Source organism: Onychostruthus taczanowskii, unplaced genomic scaffold, assembly GCF_017590055.1.
Source record: "Onychostruthus taczanowskii isolate IOZ18803 unplaced genomic scaffold, ASM1759005v1 scaffold1, whole genome shotgun sequence".
Lineage (NCBI taxonomy): Eukaryota > Metazoa > Chordata > Aves > Passeriformes > Passeridae > Onychostruthus > Onychostruthus taczanowskii.
Window position 1 is genome coordinate 23,893,347 of NW_024496525.1, and position 19,489 is coordinate 23,912,835.

The following is a 19,489-nucleotide window of genomic DNA, read 5'->3' on the forward strand; positions in this document are numbered from 1 at the left end:
CCCTTACTAGCACCCTCAGGACTCTAGAAGCCCCTCTAGGAGTTTACCCACTTTCCCAAACAAAGGAGAGCTCTGCTGTTCAAATTACTCCCTTAGGGACACACTGCACAAACCCTCTGACTTAATTTTACTTCTTCAATAATACCACTGCAAACACACTGAATGCTAATAATAAATAAATTATTCAAATATTCAGTCTCTACGGAAGCACCATGTGAATCATCTTCCTGAAAAGAAACTCCTGAAGAGATTGTCAGGTATCCTCCATGTGTGTGGGGGAAAAAGAAAAAAACAGAAAGAAAAAAAAAGAGGAAAAAACCAGGGGGAAAAAAAAAAAAAGATGATTTAAATAATTATGCTATGTGAAAATTATATATATATAATTTATATGCTATGTGAATAATTATGCTAAATGAAAAGTGATTTATTTTAACAAGGACAGATAGCAGCTTTTCTGTTAATTCAGTATGTCGACCCAAACCAACTCACCTGCAAACAAAGCATGACTGTCACCAATTTTTTCAAACACAGTGGAATGGCAGCTCAGAGAAGCAAAATTTGAAGAGAAAAACATGATGAAGTCAAAAGGTTTAATGCTCTGCTGATGAAAGTAACTACATTGGAACTAGATTCAACGCCCCCAGGTCTCTACAGAAAACAGTCATTTTCCAAGTGTATCTCTCAGAGTAGAGTTCAACTGGGGGGAAAGAAAAACAAACCAAAATTCACTTCCCTGCAAAAGCTAATGGACAGCTCTGTTGCTTTTTACAGTTATGTTCCCCCTGTTTAAAGTTCTTCCATTAGTGAAGCATCAGAATATGATGCATAGACAATATTTTGTAGACTGACAGCTCTGGGCAGTGAAAAGCACCATTATCCTCCTCATCTCACAGAGCACAAAATCAAGAAATTATAACCCCAAAGCAAGAAAATGTATTTAGATTCTTGGGAAGACAAGATGCCCAAATATGCATTAAGAAATAAAGGTTTAGTTGGATTTGGGCCTTAGAGTTTTGCCCAAGACTCTGTTATACATCACAGCACCTAAATCTACCAATCCTAAGGCTGGATTATTTTGTATTGCTTTTGGCCTTTTTCTTATGGTCACCATGACATTTAAGTATTATATAATATTAAATTATCTGTAATACATACGGTACCTTGCCACCGTCTTTTTGTTTGCACCTCTAGGCAGTAGAAGAAATGAGAGCATTTCTTGCCAAGGTTCGTTTTCTTTTGAGGTGTGACACACAATTCTGAAGGTTAAACGCACATGAGACTTGCTGAAGTTTCTTGTCTTTCAGCTCTCCCCTGTTCCTCCTTCTCCTCAGCCCTGTTAGCACCAGAAGGTACAGGCACCTCGTGTTCCAGGGTGGGCTGTACCTCTCCCCTACATGCCCAGGACTTGCACCTGTTCTGCTTACCCAGTGGAAAGAGCAGATAAACTGAATTTCCACCAGCAGAAAGAAGCCCACTGTGCTGGCAAGGGCTCCTGGGTATTTGTTGGCAGTGTTGACAAAAACATTCCAAATTTTCCCATTATTAGACAGAAAATACATGTGGCTGCATGCACTCAGGCATCCTCTCTGAGTGATTCTGTTGTCAAGCTCCCTTTTGAAAGGCTTTACTCTTGAAAGTAAAAAACTAACTCCTCCCAGCTTCTCCAGAGTAAAGGATGAGTACCTGGTGTGGCAGTACTTGTCCAGAGAAACCAGGCCCTGGTATTGTTACATTCTCATCCTAATGCCACTATTAACATAAAAACATAGGCTGGATGTCTTCATTTATAAAAGTGAAAGTTTCTAATTTAGTGTTTTCAAGGGAAACAAGCATTAAATGCCGCCTTTTTGCCTCCTCCCTGCTGATTTATTTCCACCTAAGCAACTTCTACTAATAGCTAATGCTTGGAAAGGTGAAGTCCCAAATCTCCTCTCTTATTTCTTACAAATACTTAATGGGAAAGAGAATAAATGGCTTGTTTGGACATTTCAAGGATTCTCAAGCTTATTAGAGAAGAAAAAGATCTCTGTATAACTGTATGCACATGTTCAAAATAAACTGGTTCCTCCTCTTTTTAAGTAGGACATCGAATTTCTGGTCTTTTCATACAAAATAAACTTTCTTACTAGGAATGCAATTTTCTAGCTCAAATAACTCACCATTCTCAACTAAGAATAAGGTGATCCATGTGCTTTGGTACTTTCCTTAAAGTCTCACATTATGGCCAGGTCTCAGATGTCAGTACAATAAAACATGAAAGCCACCAACCTGGACTGAGGGCAATCAGGGTCAGTGGAGTAGCAGTGCCCAGAGTTTCCATTTCTACTCTACAACAAACTGTGGAGTCTCCATCTCATGCTGGTTTTAGTGACACCTGACCCTGTGAAGACAGCGTCTTCCAATTCTTTGCTGTCAAAGCTTCTCACAGGTGGTGCCAGCTACAGTCATGGCAGCAGGACCACGGCAGATGGCACATGGGCTGCCTCAAGAATCAAAGAGCAGTGCTTTCCCAGAGGAGAAGAGGGCAGGTCATCCCCAGGTAAATATCCTATCCCTTGCTCTGCTCTGGAACATGAGGATGCCTATTCTCTGCAGCTGCTGGTAGAGAAAGAACTAAGCAGACCATGAGATCTGGGGAGGGTAATCCCTCCTTTCTCAGGCTCCTTCAGCTAAGAGGGACTAAAGGCCACATGCAACTCCTCACTGCTCCCCTTCTGCATTCTCAAGGGGATGGATTTTTCCAATCTTTCTTTCCATCCCCATTGAGAGAATCATGGCTTCCAAGGAAAGCCATGCTTGTCTGAATTCAGTTCACTGACTGCTGCAATCCAGTTTGCAGGTGTGAATCCAGGTTGGCAGGATCTCTGAAAGCAGAGAAAAAGTTTGTATCTTTCATGTAACACACTGGCAGCAGATTTAAATTGTGCTGTGTCAGAAGAGGAAGTAGAGGACCTTGCTCACACCAGAACACAGACAACTTGGCAAGGATCGCAGCTCTGCTTACAGTAGGTCAGGCACAACCGAAAGGTGGACGATCAAGTCTCAGTGAGGAGGCCCATCTCCTTTTTTTTTTCAACAGCAATAGGGACTGAATGACCCAGGTTCACTTTCCTTCCCCAGACAATGAAGACAAATCAAGACAGAACAAATTTTATACAAAAAGGCATTCTAATATGCTGCATTTAATTTATTAAAGTGTGAATGCACATATTATTAAAAAAGAGTAGTAACTTTGTTGTTTTGGTTTTTTTTTTCCTTCGAAAGATAAGTTACATCTTTAAGAAGATAAACCAAACCCCTCCACAGTCCAGTTACATCTTACAGGTGGCACACAGCCACTGGAATTCATATGACTGCTGCTAAAATGCAATTTGAAGATGTATTTTTAGTTTATCCAAGAAGAATATCAGACATATTAACAGCAAAATAGTTTTATTACCACTGATCTGTGAGCAACTGCATGCTCAAGTCTGTAACATGAGCTTAAAACCCAAGATCAGAGAGGAGGCAACAAAACTGCCCTTTTCAAAACACCATATATTAGTTTTAAGCTCTTGAAGTTAATGTGACTATGGGCCCACATATCTTCCACAGTAGAAGTTCCTTAAGAGTTTAGACTATGTCTAGATATTTTCCACCTCAAGGACTCTTTCCTCACATATATTTTATTACATAAAAATGAATGTGTTATGACGGATCAGAACAGAAAAAACAGTACTAACAAAGGCTCTCCATACAGCAGATTAAAAACAAAAGCCATGATTTGAAACAAATACACAATATGTACAGTAACAAGCTACGAACAAAACAGAAAAAGAAAAGCAGCAAGAGCAAAAGCCTGTTTTATATAGAAATCCTAAAGGCTAGAACACACCAATTTCCTTGGACACACAGGTAAGTTTTGAGAGGAGACATTTGAATCTGGTAAGACTGACGGTCCTACCTAAATTAAGCTCTGCATGGGACTTTTCTCAAGGAGACTGAGCAGCACAAGGATATAGGGAGCAACCGACACCTAGCAGAAGGAGTTCAAGACTGCAAAAAGTACTTAGGCAGGTGACTGACAATACAGAGTAACTGGTTACAGAGTTAATGTTAAGAACAACAGAACCATGATCCTCACCAAAAAAAAAACCCTAAGGCAGCCATCTTATATCTAATAAAATCATAGGCAAAAAGAGAACAGCATAAATATATTTCAAAATTCTTCAACAAATACAAAGCCAGAAAGTAACAGAGAATTAATCCCACCCATGTCAAAAATATTAAGGACAGAGAATAGCTAAATGAATTTTAGCCTCCCTTTCTCTTCCTTTGCTATTTTGAGGTACAGATAACTGTTTTCTCAGCCACTTTCTCAGAAGAAATATGTTAAACTCTTTACAATGGTTAAAATTACTTTGCCAAATAGTTCTGATATAAAATGAATGGAAACCAGGAGCATCTACAAGTCTTCTTGGCTAAAGAAAGCACTACTTACATTGTGGAATTTTTTCTCTTCATTCCTCAGACCAGAAAAAGAACACTTTTCTTAAGAACTCAGAAGAAATGAGGTGTGACAAGTGCACATGAATATCACATTTACTATAATTACAGAAGTATTCTGTATTATTGTCTATAACACAGTGAACATTCTTTTCAAACATAGTAGAACAATTATCAAGTAAAAACGGTTTAAAATCCCTTTGTTACCTCAACTTTTGCCAATCCAAAGGCAGGACTATAACTTGAAACCAATAACTGAGTCAATTTTTCATTCTCCTGATTGCATTAAGCTGACTATAAGCACTGGAAAAATACTTCAGATGGTCATGTAACAGGTACTGACTGATGCCTTAAGTTTCAGCTTTCGTATTTTCCAGATTCTGTATTGCATTTGTACATAACTCTAAACTTCATATAAAGTGTTAGCAAATTCTCACAGTTCAGTTAGACAAACAATCCTTTTTGAGCCCAAGAAACAAGGATACCACTGCAACTTCAGGCCCAAAAAGTATGAAAAATTGTGAGTTGAGGAGAGCAATCTGGGAAGATGGGACTGCATAACAAGAAGCTGTAGTTAGACAATTAACCCCAATATGTAAATGGACTAAAACTTATCAAAGTGTGAAAACTCATGACTCAGGGTCCAACTTGGGTCCATGCTGGGTAGAGCCATGGCTGGGCTCTTGTAATGCCCAGGGTGTATCCTTTGAAGGCCTTTTAATAAATACGTACTTTATTCCTTAAACACTGTCTAGCCTCTGTTCCAGGTAGCCTCTCAAGGCATCAGTGACAAATACCTACACCTCATTTCACACTTCCCTGCCACCATTTCTTACATGGTCTTCTGGAAAAATACACTTAGAGAAGCAGCAAAGAGGTGGATGCACTACTTCCATACAACCTGCTAAGCCTACATATTAAAGAGCCTATTGCAGGGAAAAATCCAAAGACAGAAATTAAAGCAAAAAGACAGAAAGGAAGGCTTCATTGATTTATCTTCTTGCTTTAAAATTATAACCAGGAAGTGTTAAAAGATTACTTTAATGAGGTTTTTCTTCATACTCTCTCATCCTTCCAACCTCAGTTGTATCACGCATATTACAGTCCAACCTGGCTGCCTGTTCCACTTGAAATGGCAACGCAGAATGCCAACTCAGTTAAAGGTCTGTTAGGCTTTGCCAGTTGCTTGAAAAGGCAGTCATCTCTTTTCTCTATTTCCTTAATATGTTGAAAAGTTTTGTGCTTTTAGATTTTCCACCCCAAAATGGAAGGCAGAAGAGGGCAGAAGACAAAAGTGCAGAGAACAGTATATTCTTCTTTGTTGTGAGAAGGCTTTAAGCAACAACTGAGATAGGGAGGACTACAAAAACAGCTGTTATTAATTGCTGGTATCTTGCATCTTAAGAAAAGGTAAAACATTTCTGCCATACAGACTTTACAGAGCAAGTTTACATTTTATCAACTCAGATTACAAAGACTACGTATGTGCAGATACCCATTTATAATTGGAATTGTTGAAAAAGTGAAACAAATCAAGCTATTTTCACAATAGTTCTTTTTCCTTACAAAAAAAATTAAAATCTGGTTCTTCTCATTAGTAAGGACGGTAAAGGTAGCAGATCTATCTAATCAGACTAAAGCCAAAAGCAGCTAAACTCTACAATTTATACCATCTCCTAGTGCTAAGAAATAATCTGAATGTTTTCATGTACTTAAAATTCACTTGAACAAATTTCAGCATAGATATTAAATAGAGTTATGCAAATTCTTAGGTATGTGCAAGGAATTGACTTGAAAAATATTCTCAGGTAAACCTCAGATGCTGGATTCCTTTGGCGTGTAGAAGGTAATACCGCCTGCCAATGAATTATTTGCTTGCGTGTCTCGTCGCACCTAAAGCTCCATTGTAGGTGATTTGCATAAATGCTCCTGAGAACATTATATAGCATTTTCTGTCAGAAGAAAGACCAGAAAAGTCTTGGCACCAGGAGAATGAAAAGGAAGCTGAGACAACTCATGGATAAATCCCTGCAAAGACCATAAAATGATCCTTCATGGTGTATGTTACTTTGCACCATAAAGAAACACTCACAGTCTAGGGACACAGACTTCGGTGTTCCTAAGACACCTCCTATAAGAGTGATGTACTCAATGGCAGAAATATAAGCAGACACAGCAGTGAAAAACTACTTTAAGAAGTCTGGTAAAGTGGACTGAAAATTTTCACTATGAAAACTGCAGTCATATAGCTTCTGTGCATATTGTCCATACAATGGAAACTGTATTTAACACTGTTCTGTGAATATAAGCACTATTAACCATGGTACCTTTCTTGAGAAAAACTCTCTGACACTGTTTTCCCCACTACATCCTGGCTACCTACCTTCTGGTACCTTTTGCTATGAGCACAATTAAGGAGCAAAAAAAAGGATCTCTCTCAAAGAACAACCTTGTTTCATCCATAGAGCTAAAAGTGATGTTCCTGGAACATTTTCTTCTGGGCACTCTTTATCCACACAAAGGGGAAAAAAAAAAACAAAAAGCCACCCTTCACCATATATTACAACAAGCAATTTAATGATCTGAGGAAAGAAAAAAAAGCAGCAACTTTCACAGACTACACTCACTGTACGTGGTAAACCGTCATTTTCAAGGCACCAGATGCGCAATAAAGGAGAAAGGGTAAAGGAAACAAAAAACATTTGGTTATTTCTTGCCAGGTGAGTATCAAAAAAGCTGTGCAATTTGCAGAAGTTATTTCTCAAGTAGAACAGTTACTCCAAGACGCAGTATCTATCACCTACCTTGTAGAAGGGCTCCATTTCTCTTGAAAAAGGTGCTTCCTGGCCAAATGGGTGGACCTGATGTGCTAAAGGGAATAAGAAACAAGTGTAAAGAAAATCACATTTACATTAGAAGTTGCAATTATAAGTTACTATTTGCAAGAATTCTGTTTTGTTCTTAAAGCTAATGTAACATCATGACACTTTTGCCTTCAAGCGAGCGTCTAATATTTCATGTTAAAAATAGGTTAATTTGATTCAAGATTGACATTTTCTTCATGAGGAAAAACCTCCTCACTAGAGCACACACCCACACCCTCTTGGAGGAAGAAAGAAAAAAGCAATTTCGAATAAATAATAAAAAACCTCAAATCAATGTCAAAATTATTTACTGAATTCTCAGTACAGAAAAATACATGCCCTTCTCCAAAGATACCTGCTAACAACTCAAATGTTTTATGGCATTCACTCAGCTGTGACAATATGCTGCCCCAGCTATCTGTCTGCCCAGGACAGCCCTGCCGGACACCAGGCAGCTCCCGTGCCTCACCCACCGAGGCCCCTGCACACACAGCCCCTCACCGCACCAGAAAACTGCTCTGCACATCGGCCACCAGCACCACACTGACAAATCTCAGCCTTTGCCGTCTGCCTGGTGACCACAGCGGCTCCTGTGAGACCCTGTCAGGGCAGCGGCCACAGGGGCCACCGGGTGCCTGGCAGCTGTCACTGCCTGCCTGAACCACGGCCCTGCCCTGAACTCAGACAGGGCCAGGCCTCTCTTCTGCTTCGCCTCCTGCTCAGGCAGAGGTTGCCCAAAGGTGATGGCCTCCAAGAGGCCACTCCTAGGACAAGTGCAGCTGAAGGTAACAACATTTCAAACACAAGAGGGGGAAGAGGAGGGAACACTGGCAGGATCACCTAAACCTTGTTTCTTTTGATGACCTGGAGCAGCCTCACAGAGCTGTGGGAAATAGAGTGTGGAGCATCTGCTCCAATAACCTGTGGTGCTGGTGAGCTGGAGGAGAGGGGAGGCTGTGAGGAAGCTTCCCGGCAGCAGCCGCCCACCACTACCTCTCCCGGTGAGAGGACTGAGGTGAGGCAACCCTGCTCATGCCCTGGCTGCAGGAGGTGGTGGGGCAAGTTGTTTTTCTACACCCCCCGCACCACCACTGCAGGTGTGGTCTGGGAGGAGAAGCCAGACACCCCACTGGAAGTGCACCATTTTGCCTCCACAGTGGGAACTTGTTGGAATCAGCCTCTGAGGACTCAATCCCTACCAGCACCATTGGTCTGCCTCCTGTTTTCACTGGAACACAGAAGACATAGTGATGAAAAAAAGAAGCGAAAATGTGAATCCACAGTGGTGCTGAGCAGACGGTGCTAGCATGGAGGCCGCTGGCGGAAAAGAGTGGTGGGGGAGTGACCCCAACCCAGCTGAGCCCATGGAGAGAAGCTGAAAGGAGCCCAGCCAAACTAAGCACAAAGGAGCACAGTGGAATGGCTGAAAGCGGCAGCAACCCTGGGGCTGACCTCCAGCACATCAGACGTAGAAATGGCAGCACAGGCACCTGCAAGGAACCGAACCCAGTGGAACGGCAGCACAACCCAACTCAGATGACCTAGCTTTTGGGAGGTTTGCTTGTCGCTGTCTTTAGTTACTTTGGGCTTGGTGGCAGAAAACACTACCCACAGGAGCTCCCTCACCATCTTGCCTGTTCTCAACTACCACAGGAACGATCACCATATTGTCTTTGTCTGGGGAACACACATGGATACAACCTACAGGGCGTGTCCACCATCTCATTTTTGTTTCTGGTAGTGAATACCTTTATTGCGGATAAAATAAATTCTCTCTTTGTATACTTCTGGTATTAATATTGTTGCTATTGTGCATTTCTCATTCTATTGTTTTTTTGCTTTCAGTAAATTATTATCTCAACCCACAGTCTCCGCTCTTGTCCCTTGCCTACCAGAAGGGGCGAAGGAAGGAAGAGTGGCTTCTTCTATACTTCTGGTATTAATATTGTTGTTATTGTGCATTTCTCATTCTACTGTTTTTTGCTTTCAGTAAATTGTTATCTCAACCCACAGTCTCTGCTCTTGTCCCTTGCCTACCAGAAGGGGCGAAGGAAGGAAGAGTGGCTTCTTTGGAGTCGAATTTGTTGCTGGTGTTACAAACCACCACACTCTCTTCCTAACAGCACTGCTGGATTCAGTCCAGGTACACTCCTCCCTGCCCAATGAATGGCACAGCTCATCCTCTCCATGGCTGTCTGCAGGTTGTGCTGCCCAGAGTAGAAATGTCACCACTACTCCCACTCCTGCTCTCTGGGCAATTCTTGGCAGGAGACACTGCCTGTAGGATTTAGCTGATGGGATCCAAGGGCTCAGGCACAGAAGTATTTAAAACCATGGTACCTTGTTGCAGCATTGTCAAGGCAGGTGGTAGAGACAGCCTGCCGCAGAATATTTCCTGTAGTCAGGAAACAGGTTTCAAAATCCTCTACAGCTTGAAGACAATCATAGATGTTCTAATATGCTATGCTTTTACTGAAATTAGCATTATGAAACTGTGCTACCAATATATAAATAACTGACCTATGCCCAAATTCAGGCACCATTTATAAGTAAGAGACTAAGTATCCTTCACTAAGATTGCTGTAAGGCACTCTACATTTTTAAGGAGGTAATCCTTCCTCCATGGACACAAAGTGTGAACCAAGCCGTACAATTCATTTCTACACAAAGTCACTTCTGTCTCCTCTTGAGTTGACAACTGCTACACAAAATGCAATGAAATGAAAACAGGCTGTCATTGACAGCATCAGCAAAGTTCTGTTAAAATGCCACATAGAAGAAAACCACTTCTTCCACAATTATTCTGCAGATAGTCTTATGCTAATAAGTAAAAAATTCACTGTGTTAAAATAAGGACTGTATATAAATCCAAACCAATGAGGTGAGTAATAAAAACTGTCAATACTCCTTAACAAAAGAGGGAATTGAGAGAGAAAGAGAAAGAGAGAGAGAAAAAACAAAATGACCAAAAAGAACTTAAGTAGGTCTACATTCTAAGAGCTGGAGAGCATGGGGCACACACTTGTCTGAACACACGCTCACTTCATAGTGCTTAAGCAACCAGTTGTTTGCATTCCTTATAGTAAGCACCTGCTCTTCAGTGTAGCTCCTCAACTCACAGGAAGGTCAAGAGCTACTGAGGGCATTCACACTCCTGTAGGATTCACTCCTGTAATATATGTTACAGTGCATCAGAGCCCTGCATAATCTCTGGAACAGGACCCACCATGCTACAAACAGAAAGCCATAGCATTGTCTTGATACCGTAGAGATCTGCCAATCAGAAATCACAGTATGGCAACTATAAGCCTTTCAAAAGCCTGAGAGAAAAAAGAGTGAAATTCTGAAATGACACTGCAAAAGAAATTCACTCCCAGGCTGTCGTAAGTGGGTGGAAGAGGGTTAAAGAAAGGAGTGGGAAAAGCATATATATTTGAATAGACAAAATGTCTCCACTAGAGAAACAAAGTCATAGTGATTTATCTTTTTTCCAATTTGAAAAAAGGCCCAGGGCTCTCATAAAAATCTCCATATGATTCAGCACAAACCCACATGAGCTGAGAAAATTAACTGTGTCTTCCCAGGGAAGGAAGCTAAAGCATTAAAGCATGCAAATAATGTACTGCAGCGACCATCAAGCCTTTCGAAACAACAAACTTTTGTGTTTGTACGGCTTTGCAGAAGTTTACCTATGTCTGATCTGCACTGGGAAATTTTTTTTATGTTTCCAAACTTTTTTATGTGAAGTCACAGAGGGTATTAATTATTAAAACATATTTCAAGTTGACAAATGACAGAGTTGAACTATCACTTTAAAGTGTTCAAAAGCTGCTTCCTTTCTGTTCCATATTAAGAAACCATTTGAAGAAGTTCATTCTTCTAAAGACCATCAATAAAAACCCAAATAATTTGGTCGATCTCAGGCATTTTTTCAAACAAGTTGTTTCTTCAGTGTAGCCTATAAGCTACAAGAGAAGAATGGCTGGTTCTACTACAGAAGTAACAGCATATTCTTAATTTAGACAAAATAAAAATGCAAAATCTGGGTCTATGATTTTCTTTTGCAATCAATACCTGATATAAAATTAATATTTATGCCATTAGCATTATTGATGGAAGAGTTTTTCCCCAAATTTACCAAATAAACACACTGACTAAAGTCATATCTCTTGGAAGAAAAGCAATAAGTAGTTTGAACTCTAACTATGAAGAAACCTGGGGCCTAATACATTTTTGCTTTGGACATGTTTGGACTGGCTTAACTCTGAGAAGCAGATGAGCCCAGGGCACTTTCAGGAGTTGGTGGAAGATGGACCTTGATCAACCAGAGTAAACTGAAATTTCAAGCAAACATCTTGAAGGAAGGAAAAAATCAGACAACACATGATACATCAATAGTTACCTGCCAAGGACCACAGTTACCTGCCAAGGTTTGATTTTCAGAAAATACTATCATTTGAAGCATACACTCAGCCAAAAGATATCCAGGCTGCAGTATTTGCAGTAAATGCATAAAACAGGATCCAGAGGTACAAGTTCAGAGGCATCCAATGCACAATCCACCTCTCTCCAAAGCAGCCATTGGCACTGTGGCATCAGTGCAACACCACAGGGAGCAGATGAAGTATTCACAGCCTGCTGAACCTGTATCTGAGATAACTGATGGAAGATGGTGTTTAGCCCCTGAAGAACTGGGAGCCACCTCTGATCAAAGCACACCATATTCCCATGGATGTGCTAGCAATTTTTAATGGCAAATGGGACTTGATTTCCACTTAAGGCAAGTGATGAACTGTTCTTTCTCTGAAGACACAATCAGCAGGAAACTTTGTTGTGCCACTGGGCCCCAGGCATGGGAAGCTTCTTGACTTCAGGGATTTTTCTGAGGAAAGGTTTTCCATAGGAAAATGTTGCTTTGCTGAAATCTAAAACATTCTATAGGAATGTGTTGATCTGAATACTGTTTCTGCTGGAAACCAGGCCAATACGAAGACTGTCCAGGCAGTGATGGCTCATGGCATCTGGCCAGCTCAATCAGGAGCTCCCAGGGCATACAAAAATATGTATGAGCCCCCAATTAATTATTTCCATCAAAATGTATGGCGGACTTTCATAAAAATCTTCAAAAGGTGCATAGGCTTCAAGAAACTTTAAAAAAGGAAACGTAAATCCTTTGTCTTCTGGAATTCACATTAGAGCAAGGAGACTACAGTCTTAAAGCCAAGCACTAAAAAAAGCAAGAGTAAGAATTCTCGTGCATAGTTGCAGTATTTCACAACTATGCCAAAAGCTCTCACAAGCCTCTTTGTCTGAGAGGCTTGATTAATAGATTTAAAAAACCCAAACAACTAAAAATTCAAACCAAATTCAATTGTGTGGCACTACATGCCACAATTAAGGGATTATGAAAACACAGAAGCCAGTCAATAAATACAGGCCAATGACTATGTTGCCAAATATGTCCACAGAGTGATGGTAAAGCAAGAAGACACAGAAAGAGGGGAAAGCAAACATACAGGCCAACACCAGCCCCTGAACACACATTTCAAAGGTCTTTGAAGCTGATACTTATTAGCCCAATGAAGGACAGCTCATTGCAGGGGAAGGGAAACTGCTCCACACACACACCTCAGCCCACCATGGCCAAGAGGAGGTGGAATTAGCTGCTGGATGGTGCCTAAGTACATCCCGGCTTTCAGGAAAGCCTGGACTGCAGGGCAGGACAGCTCAGGAAAGGACAGAATTATAAACCGTGTCAGCTGTAAGTGAACAAGCTGTGGCACACAAAATACCCAACACAGTCTGCAGTAAGCAAACAGCTGCTAGACCACAAACAGGCACCAAGGAAACAGAGGATGTCCTCTCCAGCCCTTACCAGCAGCAAAAATGACGGGAACATGAAAAGATGATTGACTGAAGTGCCTCTGCAGTCAACCCAATACACTGCAACTACCCACCTTTGCCCCGGGGGCAATACCAGCTCTGAGGACAGCTATATAATTGAAAATTTCTGGGAAGAGAAGCTGCTACTACCAGGTGAAGGGAAAGAAGGCACTGCTGTACCCATGGTGCAAGTATTCCATTACCAACCATCCACAGTGCAAAATTCTTCTCTTCTGTCTCACCAACACCTCTGACAAAGAGTGAGATGAAGGAAATGTCAAGAACACCAAACCTAGAAGCAATAAATCATTCTGTCAAAGAGCAACCAATTAAGCATCTTGCAGGCTTAGAAAAGTTTCTGAGAAGCAACTAAATCACAGTTAGTCTTATGTTCAAGTTGCTGATAACAATAGTTGTAGATTCCTTATCTGGATGGAGCCCATTAAACCCTGTATGTGGAGGCAGCAGGGAATGATGCTCCTGACAAGCACATTCAGCTCCCAATGTCAGCAGGGTGCAGACTGCTACTATAAGGTATATAAATGGTTTCCAGCTAAGCTGGAAGACTTTGATTTTTTCCATTACTTGAGAAGTAAATTTAGGATGCTGCTGTAACTGAGGAAAAAAGGTTAAGTATGTTTTTGTGGTAATACAGCATTCCTTGATGTTGGAAGATGAACAGTACTTCCTCATGGCAATCACCCTGTGTAAGGCACGGGAAATGTTCCCAACTACAGTGGTGAGCAGCCTTCTTGGCTCCTGTGCGGAACAAATGTGGTCTGCAGTGTGGTGTTGAATGGCACAAGAGGAGGTCACTTGGTCCAAGTTGCACTGCCAGGAGCTTGTAGAGTGAACACAAGACAGACAGCAGCTCCTTCTGATTGATGACTCTTCTAACGCATGTCAGCTCTTTACTGCTTGCACTGGCGACCTCACATCCTTCCACTGTTCTATCAGCTTCCTTTTCTACTCTCAATTTTAATGCCATTACTGCATGGGGGCGAACAACACTACTGCACTGCAAAGAGAGTCTAATTCTCTCCATCTGGGTATACAACCATAGCTGTTTTAATGAATTGATCACTGCCATTTTACCTGTTGCTAGACCTGTAATACTTGTGTTTTGATAGCAAGGATAAGTCTAATCCTTGCCAGTACCTTGCTGGCAGTTAATACCACAACTAGCCATCACCCAGCAATAAAACAAGGAAGCTTCCTCTCCAAGCAAAGCAAAAAACCCTCTACTAACCTGGGCCAATACATTAAAAAAATCTCAAAGGCTGTGATAAGGTATTTCCTGACTTCACTGAAAACTGATTAATACTTTAGAGATTTTAAATATACAAACCCATTACTCCATCTTCTCAAATTTTTCATAACTGACAAAACATTACTGTTAAAAGAGATTTATGAATTCAAAATACAGATTTTTAATTTATGACTGCTAATCTAATATTCTGGCAATGCTTCTCTTTTCTCTGCAATTCTCTCTTTTACTGTCTCTCAGTATCTCTCACTTACTGCAACATGTGAGATCGAGACTTTAAGCTGCTAGCTGGAGTCTTTCCTGGTTTCTCTAGGGTGTCTAACACATTTTCAAGTGAACAATAACATTTTGATCCCTTGCGAACTCTAAATGAGTTTTCTATATGACACAACTGCCAGACGGATTATATCTAAATTTCATTAAAGACTAAAGAAAAGTTGCTCATGAAAGCCACTCACGAACAAAATGCCTGAAAATAAAATTTAATGCTTTTTGAAGGATGAAGTGAAAAGTTGGTCAAATTGTTTACATTCTCCAAATATCCAAGGCCATTCTCCTACCACAGTCTTCAGTAATTAAGCAAAAACATGGCAGGGGAAGGAGGGAAGCAGGGCAGAGTAAGATAAAGAAAATTTTTTGAAGTTTAAAAGAAAATTTTTTACGTTAAAGGAAAACTTCTCAAATTTCCAGAATCAGGGATAAAAATGGTAATTCCTAATTTAAAGAGAAACATGGTCATGTGTCCTTTGGAGCCCATCAACGACTCTGCTGTGGTGCTCAAAAGGCCCCTCTCACTGCTGGTGTGATATGTGAAGCCTTCTTCTCCCCATGTGAGACTTTAGCCTTTGGCCAGAATGTTGGTCTTTGCTGAGAGCCGAATATTATACATTTATGGACAACAACACAGGATTTGTTTAAATAAATGAAAGTATCATAATTTCTACAGAGTACTTGTTTAAAGAGAGGTGGCTAGTTGAGGTACACCAGCCTAATAGTTCAAAATGAAAATCTTTCATTAATCTGTGTTTAAATATTTTAAGTTGTATTTTGTGAACACAAGATAATTCTAGGCTGAATACTGAAACAGGAGAAAGTCCAGATATATTTGAAAATTCATGATGAGGCAATTGTCCCATACTACTTTTAATTAAAAAAGATTTGTCTCCATTGGGAATTGGGAGAGGCTGCCTATCAGCCTCCAGTTCTAATTCTGCCTCTGCCACTGAAATCACACAGTGACTCCAGGCAAGTTAGTTCATCCTTTCTATCTGAGTTTTAATTTTTCTTCTTTTGTACTAAAAACAGGCTTACTGACACAGGACTATATATCTCTGGAAGGAATAAAGAATTGTTAACAACACAAGAGGTGAGGGAATAGTCTTTTGAAGTGCATGTAGTTAAGGAGGGACCAACACAGCTCACTTCTAGAGCACAGTTGTTATTTGTTCCCACTTATTTCCCTTATTTCGAAGTGAGGAAAAATACAAGGTTACTTCACTTGCTGAAGTGCTGTTTTTCTCACAACTGCTATTAAATGGTTCCTAGACTACCACTGGATGAATAACTGGCAGTTGTCATGCAGGGAAAACTTTAGAGTTACCTAAACTTGCTCCTGAGCTACAGAGCGGCACTGTGGCAGCTCAAGCAGGAACCACAAGTCAGTGCCCTGAAGTCCAGATGAATAGAATATTCCTTTTACAGACAGCCACTGGCCTCTGAGATACAGAGGACTGTGACCTCTTCTCAGCTACAGCAGCATCAAACGCTGACCTGGTCAAGAGGGAGAACTTTGATTCTCCCCTATTCTACAAAATCAGAAATGGAACACTTTAGTTTTCTGCTTCCATTTGCTGCAAAACAAATGGGAAAGAAGAGGTTAATTTCTGGTTTGGTTTCACTTACTTAAAATTGCACTGGAAAAAATTCCTGAATTTCAGGTTGTGGAAAACAAATGAGTCCTAGACAGTGTCTATACCTAAGGCCCACCTTCACTTTAAACTTAATGTGTAAGAGTCTGCTCAGACAGTTAATGCAGTACAGACAAGGCTCTAGACTCCACACTGACCACCTGAACTGCAGTGAAACTGCAGAGCTATTAACCAGGCACAACACTGTAATGTTCTCCTAAAAGAAGGACTCTCCCAAACCAAAACTGATTAATTTTTTTAAAAGCCCAGGGTCACACAATTCTGTTACTCCAGTCCTGAATTTTCCATTTATTATCTTGCACAATTTCAAACAGCTTTGCTGATAGACCTGCCCGAATTTCAGAAATATTTCCTACATGAGGCTCCCAGTCACATCCCTAACCATGGCTTAGCCCTGGCCTGTCAGTCAGTTGGACTCGACAGTGAGAACAGGCACACCTCTGCTGAATGGCTCATCACCCATTCCCAAGAACACCCCACTTGTCCCTTTTAAAGACACCAACGTACCTTGAACGTGCACAAAGCTATAAACATGCATATTCAAAAGGGCAAATCTGATGTCAAATGAAACAGAAATAGATGGGAAAAAGGAGGTCAGGGCTTAAAGTGGTGTGTGGGGTGTGTGGGTGTATGTGTGTGCTCCGCCGACTGCTTCACGTTGCTTGCTGAAATTCTTGTTTATCTGGAATGCTGTGATTCCCCACTTCACCAGTTTAAGAACTACGGGGAACTTAAAACTAAGCATGACCCACAGGCTGCTGCCAGTATGAACTCCCCCTCCACCACTTGCTCAAAGCCAAGGCGCTTACCAGCTGAAATTTTCCATACTTGGTCTTTCTCATTAATCTTGAATGAATGTAGTTCAGATGATTCAGAACTAATCTGGCTTCTGGAATTAGAGCAGGAGAGAACAAACGAATGTTTAACCTCTCCCCTGGAGCATTTAACCTCTCCCAGATGCTAAGGGTACTTTTCCCGGGGAAGCTCAATGTCCTTATATGAGCTGCAACACTGTTGCAGAGGAGGTTGCAGAGATTTGTACTCACTGGGCCATACACAAAAGTGTTTGATGCACGTCAGAGTTATTTATGTAAAAGCAGAAAATACAATGATGATGATGATGATGATGACGACAAGAGCATCAAAACAGAAGTACTCCCATATCTGAAAAGCCCCAATTACGTTTTTTATAATCTCAATTCTACCTCTTCATGAATATCTACTACATGAGTCCAGCATTCATGGTAATACCCTTATCCTCCAGAAGACCTGAGCTGAGGACCACACTGCACAGCATGCAAGGCGCTCAAAAGATAAATGACAGATAGTTTGTGGATGCTATCACCAACACAAAAGGTTAATGCATAAATAATGTGTTATCCTTAGAGATACATTTTTAGAAATAAACTGCTATGGCATAAAAAATGCAGTATCAAAATGTGTCAGTTTTCACTCATTCATATTCCCAAGATTATTCCTTTTGAAGAACTGAGAGCTGTATTTTAAGCATGGAGAGAGACATCCCGATACATACACAAAAAATCCTACAGCATCCAACAACGGGCTGTCTCACCTCGGGGTCTGGGTCTACAGACTCAACAAAATATAGCATTTTTTGTACTCAGAAGCATTGTAGAGACACACCATCTATATAAATTCTCCCACCCACAAAGCCATAGAGAAATAATTTCCATTCAGAGAAAGGAAAACATACACACAGAGGTAAAAAGGTACCTCCAAAAACACCCAGTAAAGTGGCAGAGTAGGACCAGCCCCCAGACACTCCCCTCAGGTCTGGGCCCCTCCTGACAACCCATGACCCACAACCCACACTGCTGTTGCCAGGGCTCCTCATCACTGACTGACATCAGCTGCACTTAACAGCTCAGCTTTTCTCCTAAAGTTATCCCAAATCTTTCAGGTTGGCTGCAGAGGAAATTAAAAGCCAGATTCTCATATTCCCTCCACTTTACAATAAATTTAAAGCCAATGGCACAAGCTTGACCAAATTCTATCCTATCAGCTCAGTCCAGTCAGGAGAAGATGAAATCTTTCTATTTATTCTTGAGAACTCTTCAACTCAACAAGGCCTCAAATTCAAGGGGCAGAGCAGATGAGACCTCATGGATATCTACACTGCAGAAGTCCCTTCCCTCTCTACAGCCAAAATGAAGAACCCCACCAAACTGTGGCTGGGAAGTGTGTGTGATTTGGACTTCTCTGGTCTCTGAAACAAGAGCACTCCTAGCTAATTTTACAGGAGCAATAACCACAGCACCCAACTTCCAGTATCTTCTACTTAAAATTTTCAAAGCAGAGGTATGAAATAAAGAATTTCATACGTTCTGCACACCTAACTGTAGACAAATACTCAGAGGACTTAATTTTGACTCATTTTAGCCACTTCCATTTAACAGAAAAATAAAACTCCAACTGGTAATGGGAAATAAAATTCAGTGTGCATCTTTATCCCTAATCCTTACCTCTATCAACAGCTATTCAGCCTGTTGAGAATACTAGCATTGTACTTAATAATACTCTAGTAATTTTCTCAAGTTACAATATTATCTACATGAATGAAGGAACGCAGTGAGGAAAAGAAAAGCTGACCTTCACAGAATTTATAGTGAGATGTCTCTCTTCTACCTTTAGGCCAGTGATTTCTCATATGACTGATGAAGCTGTATTGCTAAAAAGGAGACTACTTTTCCCAAAATTGTCTTAAAACACTGTCATGTCAACAAATTTCAGCTTCCCCAGTGGAATCCATGATGTGGTCTGTTTCCCTCTGCTGCTTCTCCTCAGCTGTTTGTACAGAAGTTGAATGGACTCAGTAAGACAAGGCTTTAACATGGCTCTTCACTTGGAGATTTGCAGGAGAAAGCAGAGGTGTAGGAATAAAGGATATATGAAGAAGGTGAAGTTTTACAATTGCTTTTGCAATGAGATACTTGTTTCTACATTTCTGTTTTATCTGCTGCAATTCCATGTGGTGAAGGTTGAAAAAAAATCATTACAAACGTGAAAAAAAGTCAGAGAAAGTCACAAATATCAGTTTCTTT

At 40.8% G+C, this 19,489-nt stretch overlaps 1 protein-coding gene across 5 annotated transcripts in view; it reads right to left on the minus strand.

Annotated features, from left to right (window-relative positions):
- Positions 1 to 19,489, minus strand: part of FOXN3 (forkhead box N3) — a 208,348-nt gene that overhangs the window by 66,567 nt on the left and 122,292 nt on the right. For all 5 annotated transcript variants that reach the window (XM_041411259.1, XM_041410450.1, XM_041412106.1 and 2 more), the window contains one exon: positions 7,290 to 7,354. In XM_041411259.1, coding sequence (XP_041267193.1) covers positions 7,290 to 7,354 — 65 coding nt within the window. The remainder of the gene's footprint in view (positions 1 to 7,289; positions 7,355 to 19,489) is intronic.